At 41.9% G+C, this 27,288-nt stretch overlaps 1 protein-coding gene across 1 annotated transcript; it reads left to right on the top strand.

Annotated features, from left to right (window-relative positions):
- Positions 1-5,962: 5,962 nt before the first annotated feature.
- LOC146081120 (olfactory receptor 6F1-like) lies at positions 5,963-6,898 on the top strand. Its single transcript, XM_083189095.1, has one exon. The coding sequence runs from the start codon at positions 5,963-5,965 to the stop codon at positions 6,896-6,898; it is 936 nt and encodes a 311-aa protein (XP_083045221.1).
- The last annotated feature ends 20,390 nt before the right edge of the window (positions 6,899-27,288 follow it).

Consider the following 27,288-nt stretch of genomic DNA (forward strand, 5'->3'; position numbering starts at 1 on the left):
ACCTTGCCCCCCTTCCCTCCCCAATCAGCCAACTTACCCCATCCCACTGCCCCCCTCCACCTAACCCCCAGCCTGCAGGAGTACAGTCACTGCCCCTCAGACATAATTCAGCACATTGCCCCCCCCCCCCATTTCAAATGAGTGTTTGCCGAATCCCACACACTGACATATATAAATAAAATATAGAGATATAGCGGTGGGGATGCCAGCAGTCAGAAAACTGAGGATGACATCTCAATAGCGGGGATCCAATCCAGGGAGTGCCGACATTTCATACAGTTACATATAGTATATATATATATATTTCCATGTATCTCTCTCTCTGTCGGCTGGATGTACCAAGCACGATGGGTGACCCATTGCACTGATACTAATCACATATGAGATTAGTAGTGAAAAGGGCAGCTATCCCTATAGGAGTTGCCCTCTGCAAAGCCCTCTGGTGCCTGTCGGGATAAGGTCCATGCCATGGAAGGGGGGTGACACCATGAGTTACTTCACCGGGTGACACCAACCCTTGTGACACCTCTGTCTATATCTAAACAAAATGGCTGCCAGAATATATGGCACATTTTATATACAGCCATCACTAGTATGGATGATGAAGTTATAATGATATGGCCAATATATAAAATCAGAAAATTTGTTGTTGTCCTCTATAATTATTTATGGAAGATTTTTAAATGTATTCCTGGTAAAACTGTTACTCTCCTAATGTATGTTTGTTTGTTTGTTTGAAAAAAGGTAAAAATTGCCAGGAATGAATATATGAAGTAATGTTTTTGCAATGTCTAATGGCTTGTACTGTTACTGTATATACAATTAAATTCATATAGCAAACACATTAATACTGAATTTGTTACATATATATTATTGTTAAACCACTGATTTCCCATGGTGATTCATTGCTTACACAGTATATTTCATCAGCATTCTGTTAGCTGATACCCCAGGGATACTATTGAATATATAATTCAAATTCACAGAAATTTCTTTCCAGTGCTATCATTATGCAGGTCTTATACATGTAGTAATGGATTTGTGGAATACTTTGTAGTACAGGTTGGTAAAGCATTGATATGTTGCCGTAATCATCACTTTTTTATTGCACATTGTTAAAACATATATATTCCAAGTGTTTTTGTTAAAGTACAGATGTAAGTTAAATGCATACATTTAAAAAAAGGAATTATTCAATATAGTACATTACAAATTACTAATTTTGTGTGTCATGTGTATACTGAGTGTTTTTTACATGCATTACTGTATTTTAACACTGGGGGTGCAATTTAAGCTTATACAACTACATTATAAACTTAGAAATACATTTATCATTTGTTTTTACATTCAATTAATATCATTTTACATTTACTAATTCCTGGTGAGCCAAACACATAATATGGGGGTAAATCCAATTAGTAGCGAGTTTCTATTTGAACATTCTGAACATTCACATTGAAACTTACACTGAACCAGTCAGAATAAACTTTGTTCACACCTCAGTAAGGGTGGGAGATGTTAGGGAATATCTTTATTTTAATGTTAAATTGTCAAGGCCCCATTGACTAATACAGGTTGAGTATCCCGTATCCAAAATGCTCGGGACCAGGAGAATTTTGGATAACGGATTATTCCGTATTTCGGAATATTTTAATATTTCAATGATGTATTTTGAAGTATCTTGCATGTATGCTGTATAAACACATAATATACACACAAATATATTTTATTACCACATAAAATACACACAAATATATTTTAATTGTTCAAAAAACAAGGTTTCAAAACGTGAAACAAAATGTGTGTACTATCTCAGCACTGAATTTGAATGCCAAGCAATCATTGTCTTGCACATATATAGTGCCAGTTACATATCATGTCCCCAGTGATGCTGTTACAAATGTCCCCAGTGAGTTTTTAGCAAAAAAAAATTTTTTTTTTCACTTTCTGGAATGTCCGTATTTCGGAATAATTCGGATAACGGATACTCGGATACGGGATACTCGACCTGTATGGCATTTGGAAGTTTGGAAGTAGCTTACTGTAACTTGTCCAATAATTACATTTCATATTTGAGAGCAAAAGTGAATGGCTTTATACTAAGCTTTAAAATATTTTTGGGAGAAAGTAAGTATCCAATGGAGGAAGAAAGCAAATACTGCAGTGATACCGCAGTTGATGCTATTAGAAGTATGAAATCACTATCACTATCAGATAGAGGTGGTATACTTTAATTGTATCCACTGCCAAAAGGCATTACTTCAACATGTGCCTATTGAATCTTGATTTCACATGTTCAGTTAACTTAAAAGGATCAACTCCAGGGAGTTGGTTTTACAAAAAAAAATCCTCAATCTAGTTTTGAATTACTTTAATTCCTAAGTACACAACAGCATGTATTTCAAGTTAATATTTGTCTAAACTGTATCCAATCTGTTTTAAACAAGGGTTGAGTGTGGTATAGCAAGCTGTACATTGATATAGTAGATAGTGGGATTATGTAAAAACCGTACTCAGGCAAGACCACAGACGCCGGACCTGACATCAAAATCTGCATTTCCGAGCTTGTCGTATCTGCTCTGGGGGTGTCTTGTCCGGAGGGTGCCTGTGATAGCTTTTACCAATGACATGGGGAAGGGGAGATTACAGCTCCCCGTGTGGTCCAGTTTTTGCTACATGCCCGGACCATACAAGGAGGCCTTATTCTCCCCCTCCACCTCTCCCTGTTGACAGCTGTCACGTGAAGCCCCCCCCCCCCCCCCAGACAGGACCCCACCCCGACCGGACACTACAAGCTCCGGACTGAAGATTTTTATGTATGGTCCGGGGTTTTGTCTGGGTCCAGTTTTTACCCATACCCATTGATAGTAGCTAACAAGGGGGGGGGGGGAGGCTGCCTGTTGTTCAGGTTCTGGACAGAAAGGGGGCACGGACAGCTTCTGCACCTGCAGATGTGTGTGTATATTCATATAGAAATGTCCTAAAAAATGCAACCATGATGGAGGAAACAATAAACAATATGTACTTATATATACAAGGAAGCATGTTTAACAATAGTCAGAGATAAAACATCATTATTTCTACAGGATCATAGCAGACAAACTAGTACACTGACAAACACCAGCTGACACTGGTGAGAAAGGGCTAGGAACTGGGCAATTAATTCTGTAAAAGGTAGGTGCCTGGGGTTTACATTATGTGAGAAGGGGATTGGTAGGTATATGTTTGTGTGCGTGTGTATGAAAAGGAGGTGGTTAGGTATGTGTGGGTTTGTGTGAGGTGGTGACACCATGAGGGTATTTTTTGTAAACTGGTTTACACACCAATGTATGCCCCTTCCCTGCTTTAGCTTTATTCACATTAGCTATAGCACTGACCCCCAGTGGTGGCCCTATCTTTATTTTTAGTCCAGGGCCCCACAATTTCTTATGGCAGCCTTGTAGCCAAGCTATCAAGAAATGCTTCAGGCTCTTTTCTAGAAACAAGACTAATGTAGACAAAGTTCAAAATAAAATAAAAAAAGTAAGCAAATAAATGTAAAAATATCTAAAAAAAAAATATTTAACAAAACTGTAATTCCCCATGAAAAATAATAATAATAATAATAATAATAATAATAATAATAATAATCCCTTATAAAAGCTACCTCCAAAAATGAATGGCCATGCATTAATATTACATTGTATGTTTACATTATAGCAATGTTCATAAAATCAGTACTCTTGTCCCAGGGTTAATGGTAAGAGGTTTTTTTGCAGGTTGGCGTTCTCCTTATAAAATGAGTAAGCTAGGTTGCAATTGAATGGGATACCCTCTAGGGACACTGCAGTGGGCCTTAGGAGACACCATGCTGTGCAGTGGTGAAATAAACCCCAATTAGTCGCAATGGAAGGATGGTGTAGTGGTAGTCAGTCTGCAGGTGGATTTGAGCTGAACAGGGGAAGTTGCATGAGATAACTTGCCGGTGAATGTCAAGTAAACAGATAGCACAGCTCCAGCAAAAGAACACTCAAGGTTGAAGTAAGATACAATGGGGGTCAGCAGATAGATTAGAGCTTGGTTTTGGCAATAGACCATAGAGGGTGATATGAGTACACAGCTGTGTCTGCTGTGAAAAGAAGAAGCGAGCAATGAGAGAGACACAGCACTGGCAGCAAAGAGTGTTGTGATGCAAGGATCCTCAATGAAAGAGTTTGATGGACTCCCAAAGTGTTTCTTTGATTTCATCAGAGGTGTGTCCCATAAAGTTCATTAATTACAACACTGCCTGGATCATCCAATAAAAGCATCCAGCAAGAACAAGAACCATCTAGCCAGATGCATGGACCATGGGTGAGTGAAGTCCTAGGCCTTGTTCCATTATCCACCTACAGTATCTAGTAATATCCATGTGCAGTATCTAGTTATGCAGAGAGAAATTACATGTTGAGTCTATTTGTAATTCCACATTTTCTGTCAATATCTTTGATATATTTGAAAATATTTGTTTATTCTACAATTGGTTCCTTTTTTAATTTATTAATTTTGCATTTGTCACAAGAATAGGGAGAAAAAAGGGTAATTGTTTCCTAGCACGGCGCCACCGATTTTGATTGTGAGCATCGCGATGGAAAAAATCGCGTCGATCGCATCGCATGCCAACCAAATCGCATGCAATGCGATCGACGCGATTTTGCATTGATTTTAATGTGAAATGTCCCAAAACACCACATTTTTATAGAAATCCCCCCATATGTTTGAAATGGCCCCCAATTTTAACGCCACCCCGCTATAGACGCCAATCCAAAGCGTGGCGAGCGGCGGCGGTACAGCGCAGCGAGCCACCGAGGCCCCAAGCGTGGCGAGGGGACGCGGATACCTTCACAGGTATCGTGGCCCATCGCGGGCTTCACAGGTATCTGCGTCCGCTCGCCACGCTTCGGGCTCGGTGGCTCGCTGCGCTCGCCACAATTTCTATTCTCAACTACACGCTGACGTGGATAGTAGGGGTATGAAAAGATCGGAGGACGCGTACCGCCGCCCCTCGCGGGCTCGCTGCGCTCGCCACGCTTCGGGTTGGCGTCAATAGCGGGGTGGCGTTTAAAATTAGGGGGGCCATTAACCATGCTTTTTACACATATTCAATGTTAAATGGGCCATATTGGCCCATTTAACATTGTCACCTATGTGAAATCGGGTTGATCGCATCGCGGGCCATTATAATGGCCCGCGACGGACACGATCAACCTGATTTTCACTTTAACATTGTTCCCTATGGGGAAATCGTGTTGATCGCGTCGGTCGCATCGCGGCCCCTTATTAGGGGCCGCAATGGACGCGATCAACGCGATTTTCACTTTTACCGGCAATTGAGCCAGTTAAAGACAGAAAATCGGGTCCATCGCGTCCATCGCATGCCTTAAGTACCTTAACTTAAGGCATGCGATGTACCACGACGGGCGCTGTGCTAGGAAACAAGTACCGAAAAAACTTTTCAGTTGTGCTACAGTTTTGTAAGTGATGGTTACTGAATGTAACTTTAGCATACATTAGAGCCTGCTAAAGTTATAAAGTTGGGAAGGGCACAGCAATGTCCATAAAATAGACAGGATAACGCAATTAATATTTTTATTTATTTAAATATATGTCAAACTGGTCTGTCTGTGATGATGCTAGTATGTTATAAAGTATATATTAAATGATGTACTATTAAAGTTTTAGATTTAAAAAATTTAAATTTATGTAGTTACTTAAATTTATATAAAGACAGTATTGTTCCTGAACTAGTCTGTTAAAAACCTACTGTTGTAAATATTGCTTCTTTCTATTCTATAGACATTTTTATCCTAAATGCTATGATTTATGTTGACCCTAAAACTACCTTACACTTGTAACCAGCAGTGGAACTTAAATCTTTGGGGAACAAAGTACTGTAAAAAGTGAATATTCAGCACATCAAGATTTAAGTGATTGATAATACAAAATGACATATACAAATGAAACTGTAGTAACTGAATTTATTCTTTTGGGATTTTACGGTATTAAAAATATGAAGCTTCTTTTGTTTGCAATATTTCTGTTTATCTATATTGTCACTGTCACTGGAAATATTGTCATTATCACTATTGTTTATGGTGATGTACATCTGCATACACCTATGTATTTCTTCTTAAGTAACTTGTCATTTTTAGAAATATTGTACACAACTAATATTATTCCAAAAATGTTATTTAACATCATTACAGAAAATCCGACTGTGCCTTTCATAGGATGCATTGTTCAACTGTATTTTTTTGGTTCTCTTGGTTCAACTGAATGCTTCCTTTTGGGGGTTATGGCCTATGACAGATATATAGCCATCTGTAAGCCACTGCATTACTCAATATTAATGACGACTAGGACAAGTGTTTTGATGTCAACTTGTTCCTGGGTTACAGGATTTATTGCTACTTTTGGGGCAATCATATTGGTCTCCCAGTTGAATTTCTGTGGTCCTAATAAAATACAACATTTTTTTTGTGACCTGCAGCCAGTATTAAAATTATCATGCAAAAATGTGCATACTATGGGGACGGTGGCTTGGACATTAGCTTCTACAATTCTACTGGGCTCTTGTCTTCTAACTCTAGCATCCTATGCTCAAATTATATTAACTGTGCTACAGATGTCCTCTTCTGCAGGTCAGCAAAGAGCTTTCTCTACTTGCACAACCCACCTTACTGTGGTTGTCATTTTCTATGGTGCCATGATTGCCATGTATGTCAGTCCAAATACGGTTAACAATATAGAGTTCAATAAAGTGTTATCTCTTCTTTATACTGTAGTAACGCCATTTATGAATCCATTTATCTATACTTTAAGGAATAAAGAGGTAAAGGAAGCACTCCGAAGAGCATTCAGAAAAATGTACAATTACTAAGTAGATTCATGAGAGTTTTGTCTACCACAGTTCAATTGAAACATCTTGACAAATTATGTGACTTTTCTATAGGCAATTTGTCCAAAAATATTATATCTAGGATATTTGCAGACAATTATTCTCGGTAGCCATAAAGCATGAGATAAAAAAATATCAATATCCTGATCCCATTGATTAATCTTTCATCTTATTGCAAGTGCTGTATTGATAAAAGGAATAGCATTTCAGAGATATGAATACTTTTTATGGTATTAATGAATTTGGTTTGGGATTACAGTATAATCCCAAACACCTTTTTAATATTACATTTCTTGTTAACTCTCCCACAGCAATCCCACCAACTATTATAACTGTCGAAAACCGGTTTCATACTACAAGGAGAAGATAGGATCAGATATGACATCCTATTCTTTTATCAAAAACCTATGCACATCACTCCCTGTCCCCTCTTCAAGGTGATCCCAAATGAAGAGAAAATACCTAGTCTCATTTTATTTCATAATCAATTGCCTGTCATTGATACATTCACAAATTTGTTTCTTCCTGTTTATTATGGTATTCATACCCTTGAATACAATATATAAGGGCATATTTAATAGGATGCAAGTTTGGTGCGGAATGCCGCATGATCATGTTTTTTTTTTAAAGTGATAATCATTTACAAGGCAAAACCAGGTTTGTTTTGCCTTGTAAATCATTGCCATTTAAAAAACAAAAACATCCAAGATTGAATGGCAACCTGGACCTCTAGTAAACTCTGACCATATTACATATGTAACACGATCTTTTCTAGTGATATCCATACATTGTTATTCAAAAATATAGTATTTGATTTATTCCTTTGGAAGAAAGTATTATAATTCTGTATGTGGGCGATATTCAAACAAACTGTAAGTATCCTCTCTGAATATTTCACCATCTGTGTTGGCCCACTTTATGGACTATCATTCTACATTCCATTCTATATAATTTGTGTGTCCTATTACCTCAATCTAAACATTTCATAAACCTACTGTAGCTAATATTATTCTCACACGCCAACTAATATTCCTATGGCAGAATTTCTATTATTCAGCACAATAAACTATACCCACAGGCTTGCTATCTGTGTGTCATGCTTGACTAAGGCCTCAGTTTCCTTCTGATTTTTTTTTTTTTTTAGCAGAAGATGCCATGCAAGTTATCAATCTGTCCCAAATCCTGTTACATACATATAAGAACCATTTTCATAATATGCGTGTAATACTTTAAGTCATGCTTTCATTCTAACAGGTATTAACTAACGCTACTCCAATTTACTAGTATTACACTAATTAGATTACCGTATTATTTCTAGATTGAATTTGAATGCTGAGTTTGATCTGTTAGCTCCAACATTGGTTGCCAGTATTGGACCACATCCAAAATACAGTACAACACATCAATTAAACATAATAATAATAATAATAGTAATAATAATTTTATTTATTTAGTCATTTTTTTTCACATGTCACTTTACAGACATGTAAGAGATGGTAATTTGCAGAAGTAGTTGATATTAGAGAAAATAGAAAATCACACCTAATTAATTGTAACATCAGAGACATAGAAAGCACATATAGGTAGCGGTGTATGGATCCGCACAGACACTTCATATAGAGTAAATTTTGTTAGCTCATCAGATAAACCAATATATAAGACTACTTTCACATTCAATAATTGTGACTAAATACAATGGGGTTTGTTTGCCAAGATGCAACCGAGAAGACAAATGTGCCTTTTTGGGCGCACTCTTTTGTACAGTAATAATTGTAAAGTATATGTATTTATTTAAAACATAACTTTTATTGAATTTATTAATCCAAAAAGAAAATGAGCGCTTCACTATTATGAAATTCAATTAAACATCAGCATCAGCATCTACATAGAAAGCACAATAAGCATATTGCAGGGTAGTTACAGACATTTGGGGTAATAACTTCCCCAGGTAATATATTCCACACAGAGAAGGTGCTAGATGATGCAGCAACAGTTAAGCAGTTGAGCCCAAAACTCCATCCTAGTGCATCCTTTTGATACTGGAACAGGAGATGTCCAGGTCATATTCTATGGTACAATTAGTCTAATGAAACTGTAACACAGTATGTAGCAATCTATATACAGTATTCACCGTAACATTAAAAATCGCTGTAAAGCATCTACCATGTGTATTTGGAAGGAGTACCAAATCTGTTACACATCCTCTAAAAAGCATAATAGTCTTTAAACTAACTCCAATGCAACTTATTTCAAGCCAGGCTTACATCTCGCTTGTTTTATCTTTCATAATTGAAATTATCTTACTTATGGATTTGCTGATTGTTGTTGGCATGTTTCACAACAGGAACTGTGGAGAGAACAAGATAATAAATATGGAAATATTAATCTGAAATCATTTATCACCACATATTTTAAAAACACACGGGGAAAGACACAATTGTTCAAAAAGCCACAGTAATTTATAGGCACCCAACCAAGCAATTTAATTATTCTGGGTAGCCATTCATTATTTCTGTTCTTGCACCCATACCGTAGTCTGTGAGATAAGAGTGCCCCCACCCAGAGTATATCTTTCTTCTCTTTTCCTCTCTTGGATTAGTGTTTACCTTATGTAGTCACTAAACTCATCTAAACTCATGGTTGACAAAACATGTAGTTTTTCACAATTTTCTATTCACAACCTTAGGAAGCTGCAAGCAGAAATGTGTCCCTCCGTGTCACTCACTACCACTAAGATGAAAGCTGTGCATCACTGGCACTTCATCTGTCCCCCCCCCCCTGTCATAAGCAAGCGGCAGGCTTGGGGATGTTTGGCGCTGCTCGGGGGGACCCAGGATTTCGGGCGCCCGAGTCCTTTCTGAGCTGCCCCGAACAACCCCGAGCCTGCCACATATTATGATTGGCAGCTGGGGCACCGGCAGGGCCCAGGTGTATGATCACCGAAGCAGAGATATGGGGGAGTGACAGGAGGGGGGTGGTCTACAGTTCTGGGGTGGGTTTTTCTGGGGCAGGACAAACCTACGCTGGTAGGTTTGTCCTGGCCCAGCAAAATCCACCACAAGGTTTTAAATATCTCAGTTAATAGCCATCTACTGGCAGGGGTGGGTGAAAATAATTGAGTTTGCCCCACAGATCATAGATTTTAAAAGTTACATTTATTTTAAAAATACAAAGGTTAAGACTGGTTACAGAATCTGGTAGAAATGAACAAAATTACAATTGAACAAAATGGCTGTGACTGCTGAGACCAGTCATGAGGAAGCCCCACAGAAGTACCAGTGGCATGAATTTCAGGAATGTGCTGCTGATCTATAGTATGTGACTAAATACAGTACATAGGATTGCCTCTATGTACGTGGTCTGCTATGTAGCTAGAATGACTCATAGCACAGCACATTCACAGCTGAGCCCTATGTAGCTACTATCAGCATGAATTTCAGGAATGTGCCATTGCTCTATGCAATAAAGTACATGAGCAAGTGTCTAAGCACATGGCCAATATAAAGCTACATACTTTGGGGTATATTCAATTGATGCCAGATCCATTCCGAAATTCTTTTGACGGAATGGATCTGGCATTCATTAATCAATGCTGTGGCCAAATCAGGATGTCGGATTTGGCCACTGATTGATGCTCACCTGGCCAACGTGGGGACCGGGTGAGCACAGCGGTAGAAGGCAGCACGATTGCCCGGGAGGCAGTGGGAGGCAGCAGGAGCCAGAACAGGGCCTTGTGAGATGCTCTCACCCAGCCCGGCAGCGGGACAGGTGAGTGCAGCGGTAGAGTAAGGGAGGTGGTGGAAGGGTACGGGAGGCTCCGTACAGGAGGACAGCACCAAATAAGCTGCTGCTGCTCACTTGGTGATGTCCTCCCTGCCTCAAACCGACATCTTTTCATGATGGATTGAGATTGCCGGAAACATGGCCAAAACCTTTAGGTTTTGGCTGGGTTTCTGTCAAAAGCAGGTGGATTAGCATCTATTCTGTCAATGCACATGGTTTTCGGCAGGTCGGAACATACTTTAATAAAGAACTAGAACTTATATGTTACATACAGATCATCCATGTAACAAGTCTGCACAGAAAGTAGCAGAATCAGTGTGGATAATCTACCGCAAACAAAGAAATGCAGCACTGCCTCTCATTGGTCTGTTTGACATACTGTACATGCTCATGCATAGATACATTTTGTCCTTTTTAATAATGCTTTTTAACACTGTGGATCTATTGCATGTCAACCTTTTGGGGTCGACCTATTGACGGCACATATTATGTTTGCCCCACCTGCAGTGTATATGTTATTGTCCATTTTTAGAAACAATCTGAGTTTTAAGGCTTGAAATATACATATAAACTGTTCATAAAAGTGTAATACATATGCATACTGTATAAATGTAAGAAAATGTTTGTGATAAAGAACAACAGCAGTAACACCATTTGTGTTCCTTACACTAGTAGAATCTTCATTATTTTAGTTCACACACAGTACAATATTAAACATAAATATCAAAATTAAAATCTAAATGGCTGAGAGGGACTCCATTAGACTGGGACGCGCGAGCATCTCACACGCACACACGCACGCGCATCCCAGTCACTCAGTGGCTGGGCAGCGGAACACTGCCCGTCTCCACTTCAGGGTTAGGGGTGTGTGCTGGGGGGAGCGATGGGGGTCGGTGGCGAGGAGGAAGGGACCGACGGGGAGCTCCATCAGAACATAGAGTCTTTTGCGTGCGCCCCCCTTACGATGCATGGTGGGGCCTGGCGGCTGGATAGAATCACCAGCCCCTGCAAACATGAGAGAGGCTCCATCTGTATGTGCTGAGAGAGTTAAATTTGGGTGAATTATTTTGTTTCTGTGCAGGGTAAATACTGGCTGCTTTATTTTACATAGCAATTTAGATTTCAGATTGAGCACACTAAACCAAGGCCCTGGTTCTGAAGGACTCATTCCCTGGCATGTTCGCATCGGGGACCGATGATTTAGAACTGAACATGCATATATTTGCATCCCGATGCTTTGGGAATATCCCCACCGCACTGCGAATGGATATTTTGCATAAACATCCATTCCCAGGGTAGCGTGTGGGCCCAAAATCTTTTGATGGTTGATGACCATCTAATGATTTCTACATTGCTCGCAAATCTAAGTCAGTCTGGGCTGACTTAGACTTGAGGAGTTATGGTCTGAGTGACATCAGCTGCCCGCCCTGGAAGGCAGGTGCCAGTCCGTATTTTCATGGGGACACCCAGCATTTTCCTTTGTGCACCCAGCATTTTGGTGGTGTGTACAAAAGAAAGGAAGAGATGGCCACACTCTCTGAAAGTGTGCAGGGTAGCAGACTCAAAGTCTGGAGAAAGATAACACTGACTGACAGCGGGTGACAGGAGATACCTCTTTATATGGCACAGGTGAGAGAAGTGCTGTACGTCTCTATTTTGTGACAGTAAACCCATTTTAGGAGTGGCCTCTTGACACTTCTTAGGCTTGCAAGGAAACTTAGAATTACATTTCTTGGTGAGAATTGCATACAGAGGAGGGGGACTGGGGTCCTGTTTCTATTGGGTTTAGCCCATACCAAGGAAAAAGGGAATAAGATCTAGAAGGTAAATGATAAGTGTTGTATGGGAGAATTCAGACCAATTTAAAAGATTTATAGCCAAAAAAGATTAGAGTTACTGCGCTATTATCCAATTAATTATTGCACCATGGATGAATACACTCACACGAATAATTAGAATTAATCAATGGTATATCACATTTATTATAAAGATTATATATATATATATATATATATATATATATATATATATATATATATATATATATATATATATATATATATAAAATAAACAATATATTCCAGGTGGCCACCTAGGAAAAAAACATACATAAAACAAATATTGACATCACTTTGAATACATATATAATAAAAAATAGAATGATAAAATATTGGGATTAAATGCGTGTAAAGGTGCGTACACACGTACAGATTTTCTGCCTGATCTATCTGGTGGGAACAAAAACCTGGAAATGTATGGGAGCATATGACAATCAAAAAATTGTTCCCAAACACTTGAAAACAGACAGTAATCAGTCAAACAAATTGTTTAATCATTCTGATATAACAAATTTACCAAAGCATATCTTTTTTTTTGTTTTCCTGCATTTGGGTGGAAATTTTTGATTGCCATATGCTCCCATACATTTCCAGATTTTTGTTCCCACCAGATAGATCAGACAGAAAATCTGTACATGTGTTAGGACAAAACATGTTAGAGGAAGCCCAGCAAGTGTCTCCCTGATTTCCAGCACATCTGATCTGTACCTCTCAGCACTCACCAAAGCTACACAGGAGAGAGCATCCAAAACCGAGCAGACGCCCACCAGCTGAAGGGAGAAACAGCAAGCGCCAGCAGAGAACTCCAGGGTGAGAGCCGGCAGTCAGCTGCACCGGTGAGAGAGACGCCAGCCACTGCTTATCCAAACAACAGGCTCAGGTAAGGTGGGTCCAGTAGTGACCAGCCAGAACATCCAGGGTCCAGCTCCCCACTCACCCACACCAACCGGAGGGACACTACAGCTGTGACTCACTCCAAGTTCATAGCGCGCACAAAAGCGCAGGTGAGAGAAGCCCTAAATGTGCGCATACAGAATCTAATACCCCAAACAGGGTTACCTTGTTTTTGGATTGCTGCTATATATCCTGCTGCTATATATATCCAACTAATAGAAAAATACTATCCAGAGACACTAACTGTACTACCCACAGTTACAATACCTGTGGTTATATTTGCATTTGACCATATACTGTAAGTTAGCAGGTCGTGGATGCTGGACTGGGAGCACTTTAAGTCTTAAAGAAATATACACGCATTTAATCCCAATATTTTATCATTCTATTTTTTATTATATATGTATTCAAAGTGATGTCAATATTGGTTTTATGTATTTTTTTCCTAGGTGGCCACCTGGAATATATTGTTTATTTTATATATATATATATATATATATATATATATATATATATATATATATATATATTAAAAATATCTTTATAATAAATGTGATATACCACTGATTAATTCTAATTATTCGTGTGAGTGTATTCATCCATGGTGCAATAATTAATTGGATAATAGCGCAGTAACTCTAATCTTTTTTGGCTATATATCTTTGTTCTATCACTACATCAGTGCATGAGATTAAATTTCTCTGTGCACAGATGTAAGATAGTTCTATGCACACACACTTGTGCATAAAGAGAACTGAAGCTGAGTTATACTTTTACCTATATATTAATTTTTATAATTTTTATTTATAAAACAACTATATTTCTTATATACATCAGATAGCGCCTAAGTTAACACTATTTTATAGTGGTTGTTTTTTTTTTTCAATTTAAAAGATTGACTCAATCATCTTGAGAAGAAGAGAAACATCTGGAGGAAAGTGTGGGGAATATGAGTTTGATTTGAAGGGTATAACACAATGGGCCTTATTCTGGTTGGAGCGGCCGGGCCGTACGCGTACGTCACGGGATTTTTTATGATCTGCGCATGCGTACATTCGCTAATGCGCAGGCGCGAACACTCACCAACGCTTACGGACGGGTCTCTACGTGCGAAAAAACCTGTACGCGAGTGTACGGGTATTGGGGGCGGCATAGGGGCGTGAAGAGGGGAGCGGCCGAAATAATGAGGGGAAATTGGCGTAAATACGGGAGTACACGGGGGTGTGCACCAAAAATGAGCGGTGCTACTACCGCACGATCGACTAAGGCACCGTTCATTTCGGACACAAAACAGGCGGCCGCCAACCGCCATCTCAAACCACCCCTACAGATACCGCATGCCAGCGTGCGCCTGGGTTTGCTAATTTACGCTGATTACTACCAAACACATACACCTGAATGTAATAAGCAATGCTGCAGTCTATTAAGTCCAAACCATGATTTCACTACCTGCAAGCCACACACAGCACTCAAACACATTGGAAGCTTATCTTTCTATACTTCTCGACATTTAAAGGTTTGTTTAATTTAAGGTAAGAATCTTTTTAAAACCTGCTTATATATGCTAAGGTAGGTATTTGTTAAACATTTATACACATTCACTACGTGCTTTCATAGACTTTACACAGTAGCACACTCAATCTACACAAGTCGACATGTGTCAACGTGTTCACTCTAATACAAACATAGGTTTTGTATTTATGATACAGTAACATAAACCACATCTAACACCTACAAAGGATGTTTCAGCAATGTTTTAAGCCCATGCCCACTATTTTGCCCATTAATTAATTCAATCAATTAATTAATTAATTTTCATAATTATAGTTGAAAGGCAAGATTTGCAGGTCCATATATGTGAAGGGTATGTCAGCGTACACGGACGTACGCTCACTCTCACGAGCGTGACATACTGACTTTTCTATTGAAAACTATAGGGACCCGTCCGTGCAAGCTGGCGTACGCGCAGATAGTCGCAAGAAGCCGGTGGGAAGACGGACGAGAGACGTCCGTAAACGGTGGTGTACGCTCAATGTACGCCAGTTGTCGGAGTGTAAGGGCTGGCCCGTCCGTGTACGTTGGCGTACGCACATTTGTACGCCACTCCCCTTCTACGTTGTTTATGCCCGTACGATGCGGCTGAGTTGTGGGTGGACTTAACCCCAACGGCCGCGTGCGGCTAGCGTACGTTAATAGCGAACGTACGCACGTTTGGCCGCTCCAACCAGAATAAGGCCCAATGTTGGTACTTGTGAGTTATCTGGGCGCCCGATTTCTAAATCGGGTCGGATCGGGCACATCGCATCGCATCGCATGCGACCATCGGATGCGATGCGATGCGATGACCCGATTTTTCCATAGGAATCAATGTTAAAATGGACTGAGTCCATTTTAACATGGAATTCAATGGGAAAAAGGGATCCTTTTCATACCCCTACTATCCAAGTGGGCATGGAGTTGGATATAAACCTGTGGCGAGCGTAGCGAGCCACCGAGCCCGAAGCGTGGCGAGCGTAGCGAGCCCCGCAAGGGGACATAGAATACCGTCCCCTTCGCGGGTCTCGCTTCGCTCGCCACGCTTCGGGCTCGGTGGCTCGCTACGCTCGCCACAGGTTTATATCCAACTCCATGCCCACTTGGATAGTGGGGTATGAAAAGGACCCTTTTTCCCATTGAATTCCATGTTAAAATGGACTCCGTCAATTTTAACATTGATTCCTATGGAAAAATCGGGTCATCGCATCCGATGGTCGCATGCGATGCGATGCGATGCGATGCGATATCGCATCGCATCGCATCTGATTGTATGCCTTAACTTAAGGCATACAATCAAAAAATCGGGCGCCCAGATAACTCATAAGTACCCAATGTTTTCCAGAATTTTTCAACCAAATGAACTCCACAGTTCCATGGTAAGCCATGAAGAGAGAAAATGTTGGCAATAATTGAGGAGCCAGTGCAATGCAGAAGGTGGCATGGAAGTGAGACATTCATAGAAGCACTTGATGATGACCCAAATAGTTTTCTTGACTTGAGAAACAGTAAGATTAGTGATCAAGTCCACTGAGAGAAACATCCATGGCTGAACAGGAATTGATAATGGATGAAATTAACCCACATGAGCTTGATGAGAGGATTTGTGCTGGGTGCACATCACACAGGAACAGTCGAAGGCCTGAGTGTCTTGACACATAGGCGGCCACCATAAAATCTCCAAGAAATGCTAGAGTTTTTGTACTGCAAGAAGTCAAGATAAAAGCAAAAATGTGCCAACCTAAAGACGTTGCTTTCGTAAATGTTGTGCAACAAATGTTTTACCAACTGGAAGACTTGGACTTGCTTTAGTTGAAGCAAAAAATGCTGGATTAGGTATTAAGCAAGGGTACTCTGGAAAAAGATCATTTTCAGTAGAATAGAAATGAGGGCATCAGCTTTCCATTCTGCAAACCTGGGTGGTATTTGAGCTTGGGAATTAAATCAGAAGAACTGATACCACTGGGCTTGAAGGGGTGAACAACATTAAATAGTTTTAAGAAATAGTAGGTTCCGTATACACAGTATTTATATATCTACAAAGAAAGTCTGAGAGATGTCATGCTATTTAATAGGGGAGCAGAACATTTTTGAGGAGTTGAAATGCTTGTTAAGCATCTAAACAGCGGTCCCGGCTGTGGGTTCTCACCCAAAACCATAACATTATCACAGGTCCAAAGGATATATATATATATATATATATATATATATATATATATATATACTGTATATATATATATATACAGCTGTGCTCATAAGTTTACATACCCTAGCAGAATTTGTGATTTTTTGGCCATTTGTCAGAGAATATGAATGATAACTCACAAACTTTTCTTTCACTCATGGTTAGTGGTTGGGTGAAGCCATCTTTTTAAATCATAATGACAACAGAAACTACCCAAATTACCCTGATCAAAAGTTGACATACCCCAGTTCTTAATATATTACATCAATGACTGCTTGAAGTCTTTTGGGGTTCTATATTTCCTCAGATGGTAAAGCTTCCATTCTTCTTGGCAAAAAGCCTCCAGTTCCTGTAAATCTTGGGCTGGTTTGCATGAACTGCACATTTGAGATCTCCCCAAAGTGGCTCAATGATTTTGAGGTGAGGAGACTGAGATGGCCACTCTAGAGCCTTCACTTTATTCTGCTGTAGCCAATGACAGGTCGAGTTGGCCTTGCGTTTTACATCATTGTCATGTTGGAACATCAAGTACATCCCATGTGCAGCTTCTGGGCTGATGAGTGAAAAATGTTTTCCAGTATTTTCTGATAACAATACTGCATTCATCTTGCCATCAATTTTGACCAAGTTTCCAGTGGCTTTGTAGCTCACACATCCCCAAAACATCAGCAATCTACCTCCGTGTTTCCAGTAGGAATGCTGACCTTTCATTATAGGCCTTGTTGACTCCTCTCCAAATGTCACATTTATGGTTGTTGCCAAAAAGTTCAATTATGGTCTCATCATTTTAAATGACTTTGTTCAGGATTAGGTTTGTCTCTGTGACTTTTGGAGTATTGTAAGTGGGATGCTTTGTGGCATTTGCGTAGTAATGGCTTTCTTCTGACGACTCGACCATGCAGCCCATTTTTCTCCTTATTGGGCATCTTGAAACAACTACACCACATTGTTTCAGAGTGTCCTGTATTTCAGCTGAAGTTATTTGTGGATTTTTCTTTGCATCCCGAACAATTTTCCTGGCAGTACCCAAGCTTCATAAAAACGCAGAAAGGCCCCTGGGCAGACCTATCATATCTGCCCAGGGGTCTTTGTGCGAACCTGGTAGAAATGGTAGACCATTTCTTGCAACAATGCAAGCCACGAATACTTATCTACAGGACACCACCATGTTAATAAACAAATTAATGCAGTACAAGACTGTGCCTGAGGGTTTGTTGTTGGCATGTGTGGATGTGTGTAACTTGTATACGTGCATTCCCCCTGAATTGGGGTTACAAGCGACCAGGCATTTTATCACAGATAATGTTAATTATGCTGGTCCACCAATTGAAACGTTTTTTTCAGCTACTACAATACACACTTACACACGATTATTTCATACATGAAGGGTGTTTCTACAACCAAAGCGCTGGCTGTGAAATGGGGTCATGTTCCCCTTGTGTCGGTATCTTCTTTGAAAGAATTTCACCTACTATACAAATCCTTGGAGTGCCAGCCTACTACCGTCTACTACATTACCCTGCTTACACAGGGCCAGCAAGGCACCCAGGTCGTTGATTGATGCAGCGAGTGCCAGGAACTCTTCTATTTTGTATCTTTCTCCGTGACCAGCGTCCCTGGACACCGAGAACACCGAGGCACCGCACCTCTCGTTTACCCCAAGACAGCACATGTTGTTTGTCCCCCTCACCACCGATCACCGTCACCACTACACACCGCACTGAGATTGGACATGACCAGCGATGACATCATCCCTGGCTTCAAAGACATTCAACTTCAAATTGGTGATGCCCTTGTCTTAACAGACTCGGATGCAGACACCATTCTGTTTAAAGAAAGATTTACAGACAAAGATGATCTACCTCCAACTGAACATCTGATCAATCTACTTAACCGCCTTAAAAAACGTGAAATTGACTTTTTTCTACATGGTGTAACTTTGTCGGATTATTTTCGGGAGAAAAAAATCCCGAGAGGATTCCGGATTAAAAAACGTTCCGACGATTGGCAGGCATAATCCTGACTTTTGTAAAAGATGGACCTCAGTACTAAACAAATGTTCGTATGACCTTATTCTCCTAGTAATTGAGGAATCCAAACGTGAACTTAACAACACCAAAGAGAAAATTGCTGAATTTGAGAGCACTTACTTACCCACCATCAAAGCCGACAAAAGCCAGGATTGGCTGTCCCAGCTAACCACACAAATTACCAAATACAGACAAGAGTTGATTCAGTTCAAAAAAATGAAATTAGAGACTGTGAACAAGGACTATTCAGAATTCAAAGTCTACAGCTGGGTATACGGCAGAGGACAACCGCATGAGAGATCTACCCCGCCCAGACGCTAATATATACCCAAATTTGACACCGACAATTCCAGTGACAGATCTTCCAGTGATACAGATCGTTCAAAAAACTACGGTGGTGCAAGAGCCAAGAAACCCCCACTTGGGGTCACCACAAGAGCCAGAGGAGGCCCCCTAGAAGAGGGTTTACCCGCAGGGGCGGCCAAAACCTCAGGAACTTCCAAAAAGAAAGCAGGGAAGAGATGATAGTGTTCAACCTGTCAAATAGAATCCTGACTCCCTCAGAATTGACTGTTCTCAACAGAGGACTCTCGTTTGTTCCTACACGCAACCCAGACCCCTTTGACGACCAAATTGACCTGTATCGTTTTGGACGCAAATTGAGGCTGAAAGAACACTTCGGCGATGAAATGATTGCCCCGAAACAGGATCACTCACTTCATAAAAAAAGTAACTTTGACCCAGTCTCGTACAATCCTGCAATTAAGAGTTTTACCAACTACATGCAGCAACAAATACAAACCCTGCAAGCCGCACCGGCTAAAACACAGAGAAACCTGACTAAGGCTGAAAATCAAGCCTTACTTAATCTGAGTAAATACACTGACATTGTTATCCGCAGTGCGGACAAGGGGGGTGGTATCGTTGTCCAAAATACCACGGATTACAAAAAAGAGATATATCGCCAACTGTCAGATGGACAGACCTACCGTGAACTTCCCAAGGACCCTACACTCACCTTCAAACGACAACTGGATACGTTTCTATCAGAGTCTGTCCTCACCAATCTTATTCCAGACTCCATCAAAACTGTTCTGACAGTGGACTGCCCTAAAGTCCCGTTAATCTACACCTTACCCAAATTACACAAAAATGCAATAACCCCCCCCGGCCGCCCTATAATAGCCGCCAGAGACTCTCTATACTACACCTCGTCACAATTTTTAGACATGTTTCTACAGCCTATAGTGCAAAAACAGAGTACCTACCTTAAAGACACCAATTCTCTACTACTTCGCCTACAAGAGATCTCACCATTACCTGCACGCAGGTTACTCTGCACCATCGATGTGGTATCGCTATAAACTAGCATACCCCACCATAGAGGTGTCAGCGCGGTACAACGAGCGGTCCAGGGGAGCGGTTTGTATAAAGGTCCGGACAGCAGCTTCTTCATGGAACTTCTTGATATGACGTTATCAAACAATTACTTAATGTTTGACAACAAATTTTACATTCAACAGTCGGGGGTCGCGATGGGATCCTGCGTGGCCCCAAGTGTTGCCAATGTGTTCATGCACGATGTAGAAAGAGACTTATTCTTCATTGACCCTAACATCTCATCAAAAATTACTACCTTTGTCCGTTATATTGATGACATTTTGGTTATCTACAATGACACCCAAGAGTCCTTCAGAGGACTCATGGCAGAAATTAACACTAAAGACCCTGACATTAAATTTACCAGCAATTCCAGCTATGAAGAGATCAACTTCTTGGATGTAATGATTCAACAAACCAGTGATTATCATTTGACTACTAAAGTTTATCATAAACCCACTGATAGAAATACTCTGCTGGCTGCTAACAGTTTCCACCCACCAGCCTCTAAATGGGCGCTGCCATACTCGCAATTTCTGCGAGCCAGGCGAATCTGTACCTCCACTGAAGATGCCATACAAGAAATCTCGCTTATGACACTTAAATTCCAGAAGAGAGGCTACCCCAAACAACTGTTGTCACAAACAAAAGACAAAGTGCTGACTCTCGACAGAGAAACACTGCTGAGACCAAAAGAAAAACAATCCACTAAAGATTGCATGGTGTGGACGCAGTGCTTCAGCACCTACAGTAAACAATTGATCACAGAAGCCAAAAAAATCTGGCCGATCGCCACTACTGACACCAATCTCCCGGCACTCAGAAATAACAGAATAATGCCTGCATTCAAACGAAGTAAAAACATAAAAGACATTATTGTACACAATGATGTCTCCACTTTGAAAGACAACAATGTTCCAACTTTCCTTGTACGCAAGAATGGTAACTACAGATGTTTAAAATGCGTGACATGCAGTGCGTTGGAGATTGGTGATACCTTTCAACACCCCAGAACCGGAGTAAAAATACATATACGGTACCCGTTGACTTGCAGTAGTCAGTACGTGGTATACTATATAAAATGTCCTTGCGAACTACTGTACATCGGTAAAATGATCAGACAGTTTAAAGAGCGCATCGCACTCCACAAATCTAACATCAAGGCAGCACTGGGTAGCAAAGGTTCAGATCAACCTGTAGCAAGGCATTGGAAAGAGCATAAACATACCATACCCAGCCTCCGCTACAAAATGATCGACTGTGTACCACCCAATGTCCGGGGAGGTGATAGGGGTAAATCACTCCTTAGACTAGAGGCACGTTGGATTCATAAACTTGGAACTGTCAAGCCTCATGGCCTGAATGAATTGCAACCGATGTCCTGCTTTTTATAAACCCCAACCCTCTGTCTGACTTTGAGCCTCGACACCCACTCACCTCCATGCCTTCTAACTTGTTAGAGGACCTCCGTCGACTGCGGAGTTAACTCAAACCCATGTACCACATATAGACACACTTCAGTCTAAGTAGGTGCAAACTGGACATATACATCCAGCCGGTTATTCAGAGACAACAACATTAGCAGAAGTTATCTATAGTTACCACTCAGACGGGCTGCTAACATCGTGTGCAGTTGAACACCAGTTAGTCGCCACGGAGAATCCGATCGGCTACACCATCTATGTCATGCCCAGGTACTTTCAGCGTAACATGTTCCTTGAGGAGCTGGTAAGCTCACAGATTATCCAACAATGCTGCTCAGGATTGAGTTGGTGAAAACGCGACACGGCTTGTCGACATGGCGCCTGGTTTGACACAGACACAGCGCCACTGATTATCTGTTTCTCACATGACTTTTGGGTTCGGGCATCTATGCTGGACATTTTTCCTTTTATATTCATTTCAGACTGTTCAGCATTATAGCTCATTTGTGAATGTTCATCTAGTATTTCATTATGCCTACTGTATATATTTATTATCAGTTTTGTAAACGTCACCTGTTCAATGCTCCCTCATCACATAATCTGATGCAGCTTTTTTATACTGCACAGCGTGCGCACATTAGAGTTTTTTTACACTCTCACCATTTTTTCTTTTGTTGCTTGGTTACCTTGGTTACCCGGTACACGGATCGGTATCCGCCCCCACTCGGCTTCACCCTGCTGACACCCCGACGTCATCAGTCCCCCGACAGCCGTTTGAACAGGTGATGGTTACACACGAGTTGCTGTTTGTATGATTCACTATAAATGTAAGTACTTTTTATTCACCTACATGTCTTGATAAAGGGCACACAGCCCGAAATGTTGACACCATACCCTTGTGTCGGTATCTTCTTTGAAAGAATTTCACCTACTATACAAATCCTTGGAGTGCCAGCCTACTACCGTCTACTACATTACCCTGCTCACACAGGGCCAGCAAGGCACCCAGGTCGTTGATTGATGCAGCGAGTGCCAGGAACTCTTCTATTTTATATATATATATATATAAATCACATACGCTCGGCACTCCGGACAAAACGATGTATGTTACCGTGGTGCCTTCACAGTCATTGATACACACTGATATCTCCTTTGGCTTGTAGTAGAGCCTGGGAGGCAAAGAGCGGCACTCACGGGTTTGTAGAAATAAGATTTGATGTCATCTTAGTGCATTACATCATAGTCTCAGTCAAGCGACGTTTCAAGGCAGGATGCCTTTTCATCAGGAGAGACCAAAAAGTGCTGGTAGTGCTGGTAGTGCATCCCCCACCAGCACTACCAGCACTTTTTGGTCTCTCCTGATGAAAAGGCATCCTGCCTTGAAACGTCGCTTGACTGAGACTATGATGTAATGCACTAAGATGACATAAAATCTTATTTCTACAAACCCGTGAGTGCCGCTCTTTGCCTCCCAGGCTCTACTACAAGCCAAAGGAGATATCAGTGTATATATATATATATATATATATATACTAGGTGATTCATCGCGCCCTACGGGCGCTCTTCACACCGTCGTAAGGGGCTGCGCCCCCTTAATTTGTGAACGTTTGTATATGAGAAATATGGTTAGAATTGTATGAAAGATGCCCTGTATTGCAACTTAGGTGTCCGCGAATCGCGGGAGGGGGGGTCGCGGAGGGTGCCGCGAATTGCAGGAGGGGGGGTCGCGGGGGGTGCCGCGAATTGCAGGAGGGGGGGTTTTGGGGGGGGTGGATGCTGCGAATCGCGGGAGGGGAGGGATTGCAGAGAATCGCGGGAGGGGGGTCGCGGGGTGGGTTGCCGCAAATCGCGGGAGGGGGGTTACGGGGGCGGGGGTTGCGGCGAATCATGGTAGGGGGGGTCGCGGGGGGTGTGCCGTGAATCACGGGAGGGGGGGTCACGGGGTGGGGTGCCGAGAATCGCGGGGGGGGTGTGTGCGCCGTGAATCGCGGGAGTGGGGGTTGCGGGGGGGGTGGGGGGGGTGTGACGCGAATCGCCACAAGAAAAAAATCAACACAGAAAGGTCAACACATGTAAATGTTGACATAAGTGTGGCACTTCATTGGTGTCCATGTCGACACATGAGAATGAATATGAAAACATTAAAAAAATGAAAAAAAAAACTTCAAAAACTCATGTCAACCTTTTTCATTGTCGACCATAGCCATGTCAGTGTTTTCCATTTGCAATTTAATTCTGGAGCTGCCGCGAATCGCGGGGGGGTGCCGCGAATTGCGGGAGGGGGGGTCGCGGGGGTGGGTGCCGCGAATCGCGGGAGGGGGGGTTACGGGGCGGGGGTTGCGGCAAACCATGGGAGGGGGGGTCGTGGGGGTGTGCCGTGAATCACGGGAGGGGGGGTCACGGGGTGGGGTGCCGAGAATCGCAGGGGAGGTGTGTGTGTGTGTGCCGTGAATCGCGGGAGTGGGGGTTGTGGGGGGGGGGGTGGGGTGTGTGTGACGCAAATCGCCACAAGAAAAAATCAACACAGAAAGGTCAACACATGTAAATTCATTGGTGTCCATGTCGACACATGAGAATGAATATGAAAATATTCAAAAAATGAAAAAAAAACTTCAAAAACTCATTTTGTCAACCTTTTTCATTGTCGACCATAGCCATGTCAGTGTTTTCCATGTGCAATTTAATTCTGGAGCTGCCGCGAATCACGGGGGGTGCCGCGAATTGCGGGAGGGGGGGGTCGCGGGGTTGGGTGCCGCGAATCGCGGGAGGGCGGGGTTCACAGGGGTTCCGGTGGGGGGTTGCCGCGAATTGCGGGAGGTGGGGGGGTCACGGGGGGTGCCGCGAATCGCGGGAGGGGGGGTTGCGGGGGGGGGGTTACGCGAATCGCCACAAGAAAAAATCAACACAGAAAGGTCAACACATGTAAATGTTGACATAAGTGTGCCACTTCATTGGTGTCCATGTCGACACATGACAATGAATATGAAAAAATTAAAAAAATTTAAAATAAATCTTCAAAAACTCATGTCAACCTTTTTCATTGTCGACCATAGCCATGTCAGTGTTTTGCATGTGCCATTTAATCCTGGGGCTGCTGCGAATTGCGGGGGGGGGGGGTGCCGCGAATCGCGGGAGGGGGGTCGCAGGGGGGGTGCCGCCAATCGTGGTGGTTATGCCGCGAATTGGGGTCGTGGGGGGGTTCTTTTTGCAGCGAATCGCGGGAGGGGGGGTCGCGGGGGTGTTTTTGCTGCGAATCGCGGTAGGGGGGGTCGCGGGGTAGCGGGTGTTTTTGCAGCGAATCGCGGGGGGGGGGCGCGCGGGGGGGAAGGTTTTGCCGCAAATCGCGGGAGGGGGGCGCTCACCTGGTGGCTGTGGAGTAGCAGTGCTGGGCAACATGGGAAGGCAGTGGGTGCCTGGCACTGTCTGTGGGCTCACTGGGCTGGTTCTCTGTCACATACCTCCCAACATGACCCTCTCCAGGAGGGACACAATGCTCTGTTTCTAGACTTCCCCTTAATGTATGATTGCCATCACCTGTTTTAAACAGGTTAATTTCTCAGAAAGGTGTTCAGCACAGATGAAGGCAATCACACATTAAGAGGAAAGTCCAGGAACAGAGCGTTATAGACACAGACACCCACTTTGAGTGACAGATGTAGCCAAATATATAGGAGATATATATATATATATATATATATATTACAGCTGTGCTCATAAGTTTACATACCCTAGCAGAATTTGTGATTTTTTTGGCCATTTGTCAGAGAATATGAATGATAACTCACAAACTTTTCTTTCACTCATGGTTAGTGGTTGGGTGAAGCCATCTTTTTAAATCATAATGACAACAGAAACTACCCAAATTACCCTGATCAAAAGTTGACATACCCCAGTTCTTAATATATTACATCAATGACTGCTTGAAGTCTTTTGGGGTTCTATATTTCCTCAGATGGTAAAGCTTCCCATTCTTCTTGGCAAAAAGCCTCCAGTTCCTGTAAATTCTTGGGCTGGTTTGCATGAACTGCACATTTGAGATCTCCCCAAAGTGGCTCAATGATTTTGAGGTGAGGAGACTGAGATGGCCACTCTAGAGCCTTCACTTTATTCTGCTGTAGCCAATGACAGGTCGAGTTGGCCTTGCGTTTTACATCATTGTCATGTTGGAACATCCAAGTACATCCCATGTGCAGCTTCTGGGCTGATGAGTGAAAAATGTTTTCCAGTATTTTCTGATAACATACTGCATTCATCTTGCCATCAATTTTGACCAAGTTTCCAGTGGCTTTGTAGCTCACACATCCCCAAAACATCAGCAATCTACCTCCGTGTTTCACAGTAGGAATGCTGTACCTTTCATTATAGGCCTTGTTGACTCCTCTCCAAATGTCACATTTATGGTTGTGGCCAAAAAGTTCAATTATGGTCTCATCATTTTAAATGACTTTGTTCAGGAAGTTTTAGGTTTGTCTCTGTGACTTTTGGAGTATTGTAAGTGGGATGCTTTGTGGCATTTGCGTAGTAATGGCTTTCTTCTGACGACTCGACCATGCAGCCCATTTTTCTCCTTATTGGGCATCTTGAAACAACTACACCACATTGTTTCAGAGTGTCCTGTATTTCAGCTGAAGTTATTTGTGGATTTTTCTTTGCATCCCGAACAATTTTCCTGGCAGTACCCAAGCTTCATAAAAACGCAGAAAGGCCCCTGGGCAGACCTATCATATCTGCCCAGGGGTCTTTGTGCGAACCTGGTAGAAATGGTAGACCATTTCTTGCAACAATGCAAGCCACGAATACTTACCTACAGGACACCACCATGTTAATAAACAAATTAATGCAGTACAAGACTGTGCCTGAGGGTTTGTTGTTGGCATGTGTGGATGTGTGTAACTTGTATACGTGCATTCCCCCTGAATTGGGGTTACAAGCGACCAGGCATTTTATCACAGATAATGTTAATTATGCTGGTCCACCAATTGAAACGTTTTTTTCAGCTACTACAATACACACTTACACAAAATTATTTCATACATGAAGCGCTACAACCAAAGCGCTGGCTGTGAAATGGGGTCATGTTCAGCCCCAGTTTACACCAATGCAAGACAAGAAAGACATGGGTACATAAAAAATACTAGTGCATAGATCAAAACATTGTAAACTATGCTGCATATTGCATAGTCTACCACAGACAAGGGGCGGGAATTAGACAGACAAGGGCGCATAGAAACATAGGAGCTCACAACTGTATAATAAGGGCTATGTCACTGTAACAGAACTAAATGCAGTCAAGAGAACAAAAGCA

The sequence above is a fragment of the Crinia signifera genome, chromosome 1 (genome assembly GCF_055691185.1).
Source record: "Crinia signifera chromosome 1, ASM5569118v1, whole genome shotgun sequence".
Classification (NCBI taxonomy): domain Eukaryota; kingdom Metazoa; phylum Chordata; class Amphibia; order Anura; family Myobatrachidae; genus Crinia; species Crinia signifera.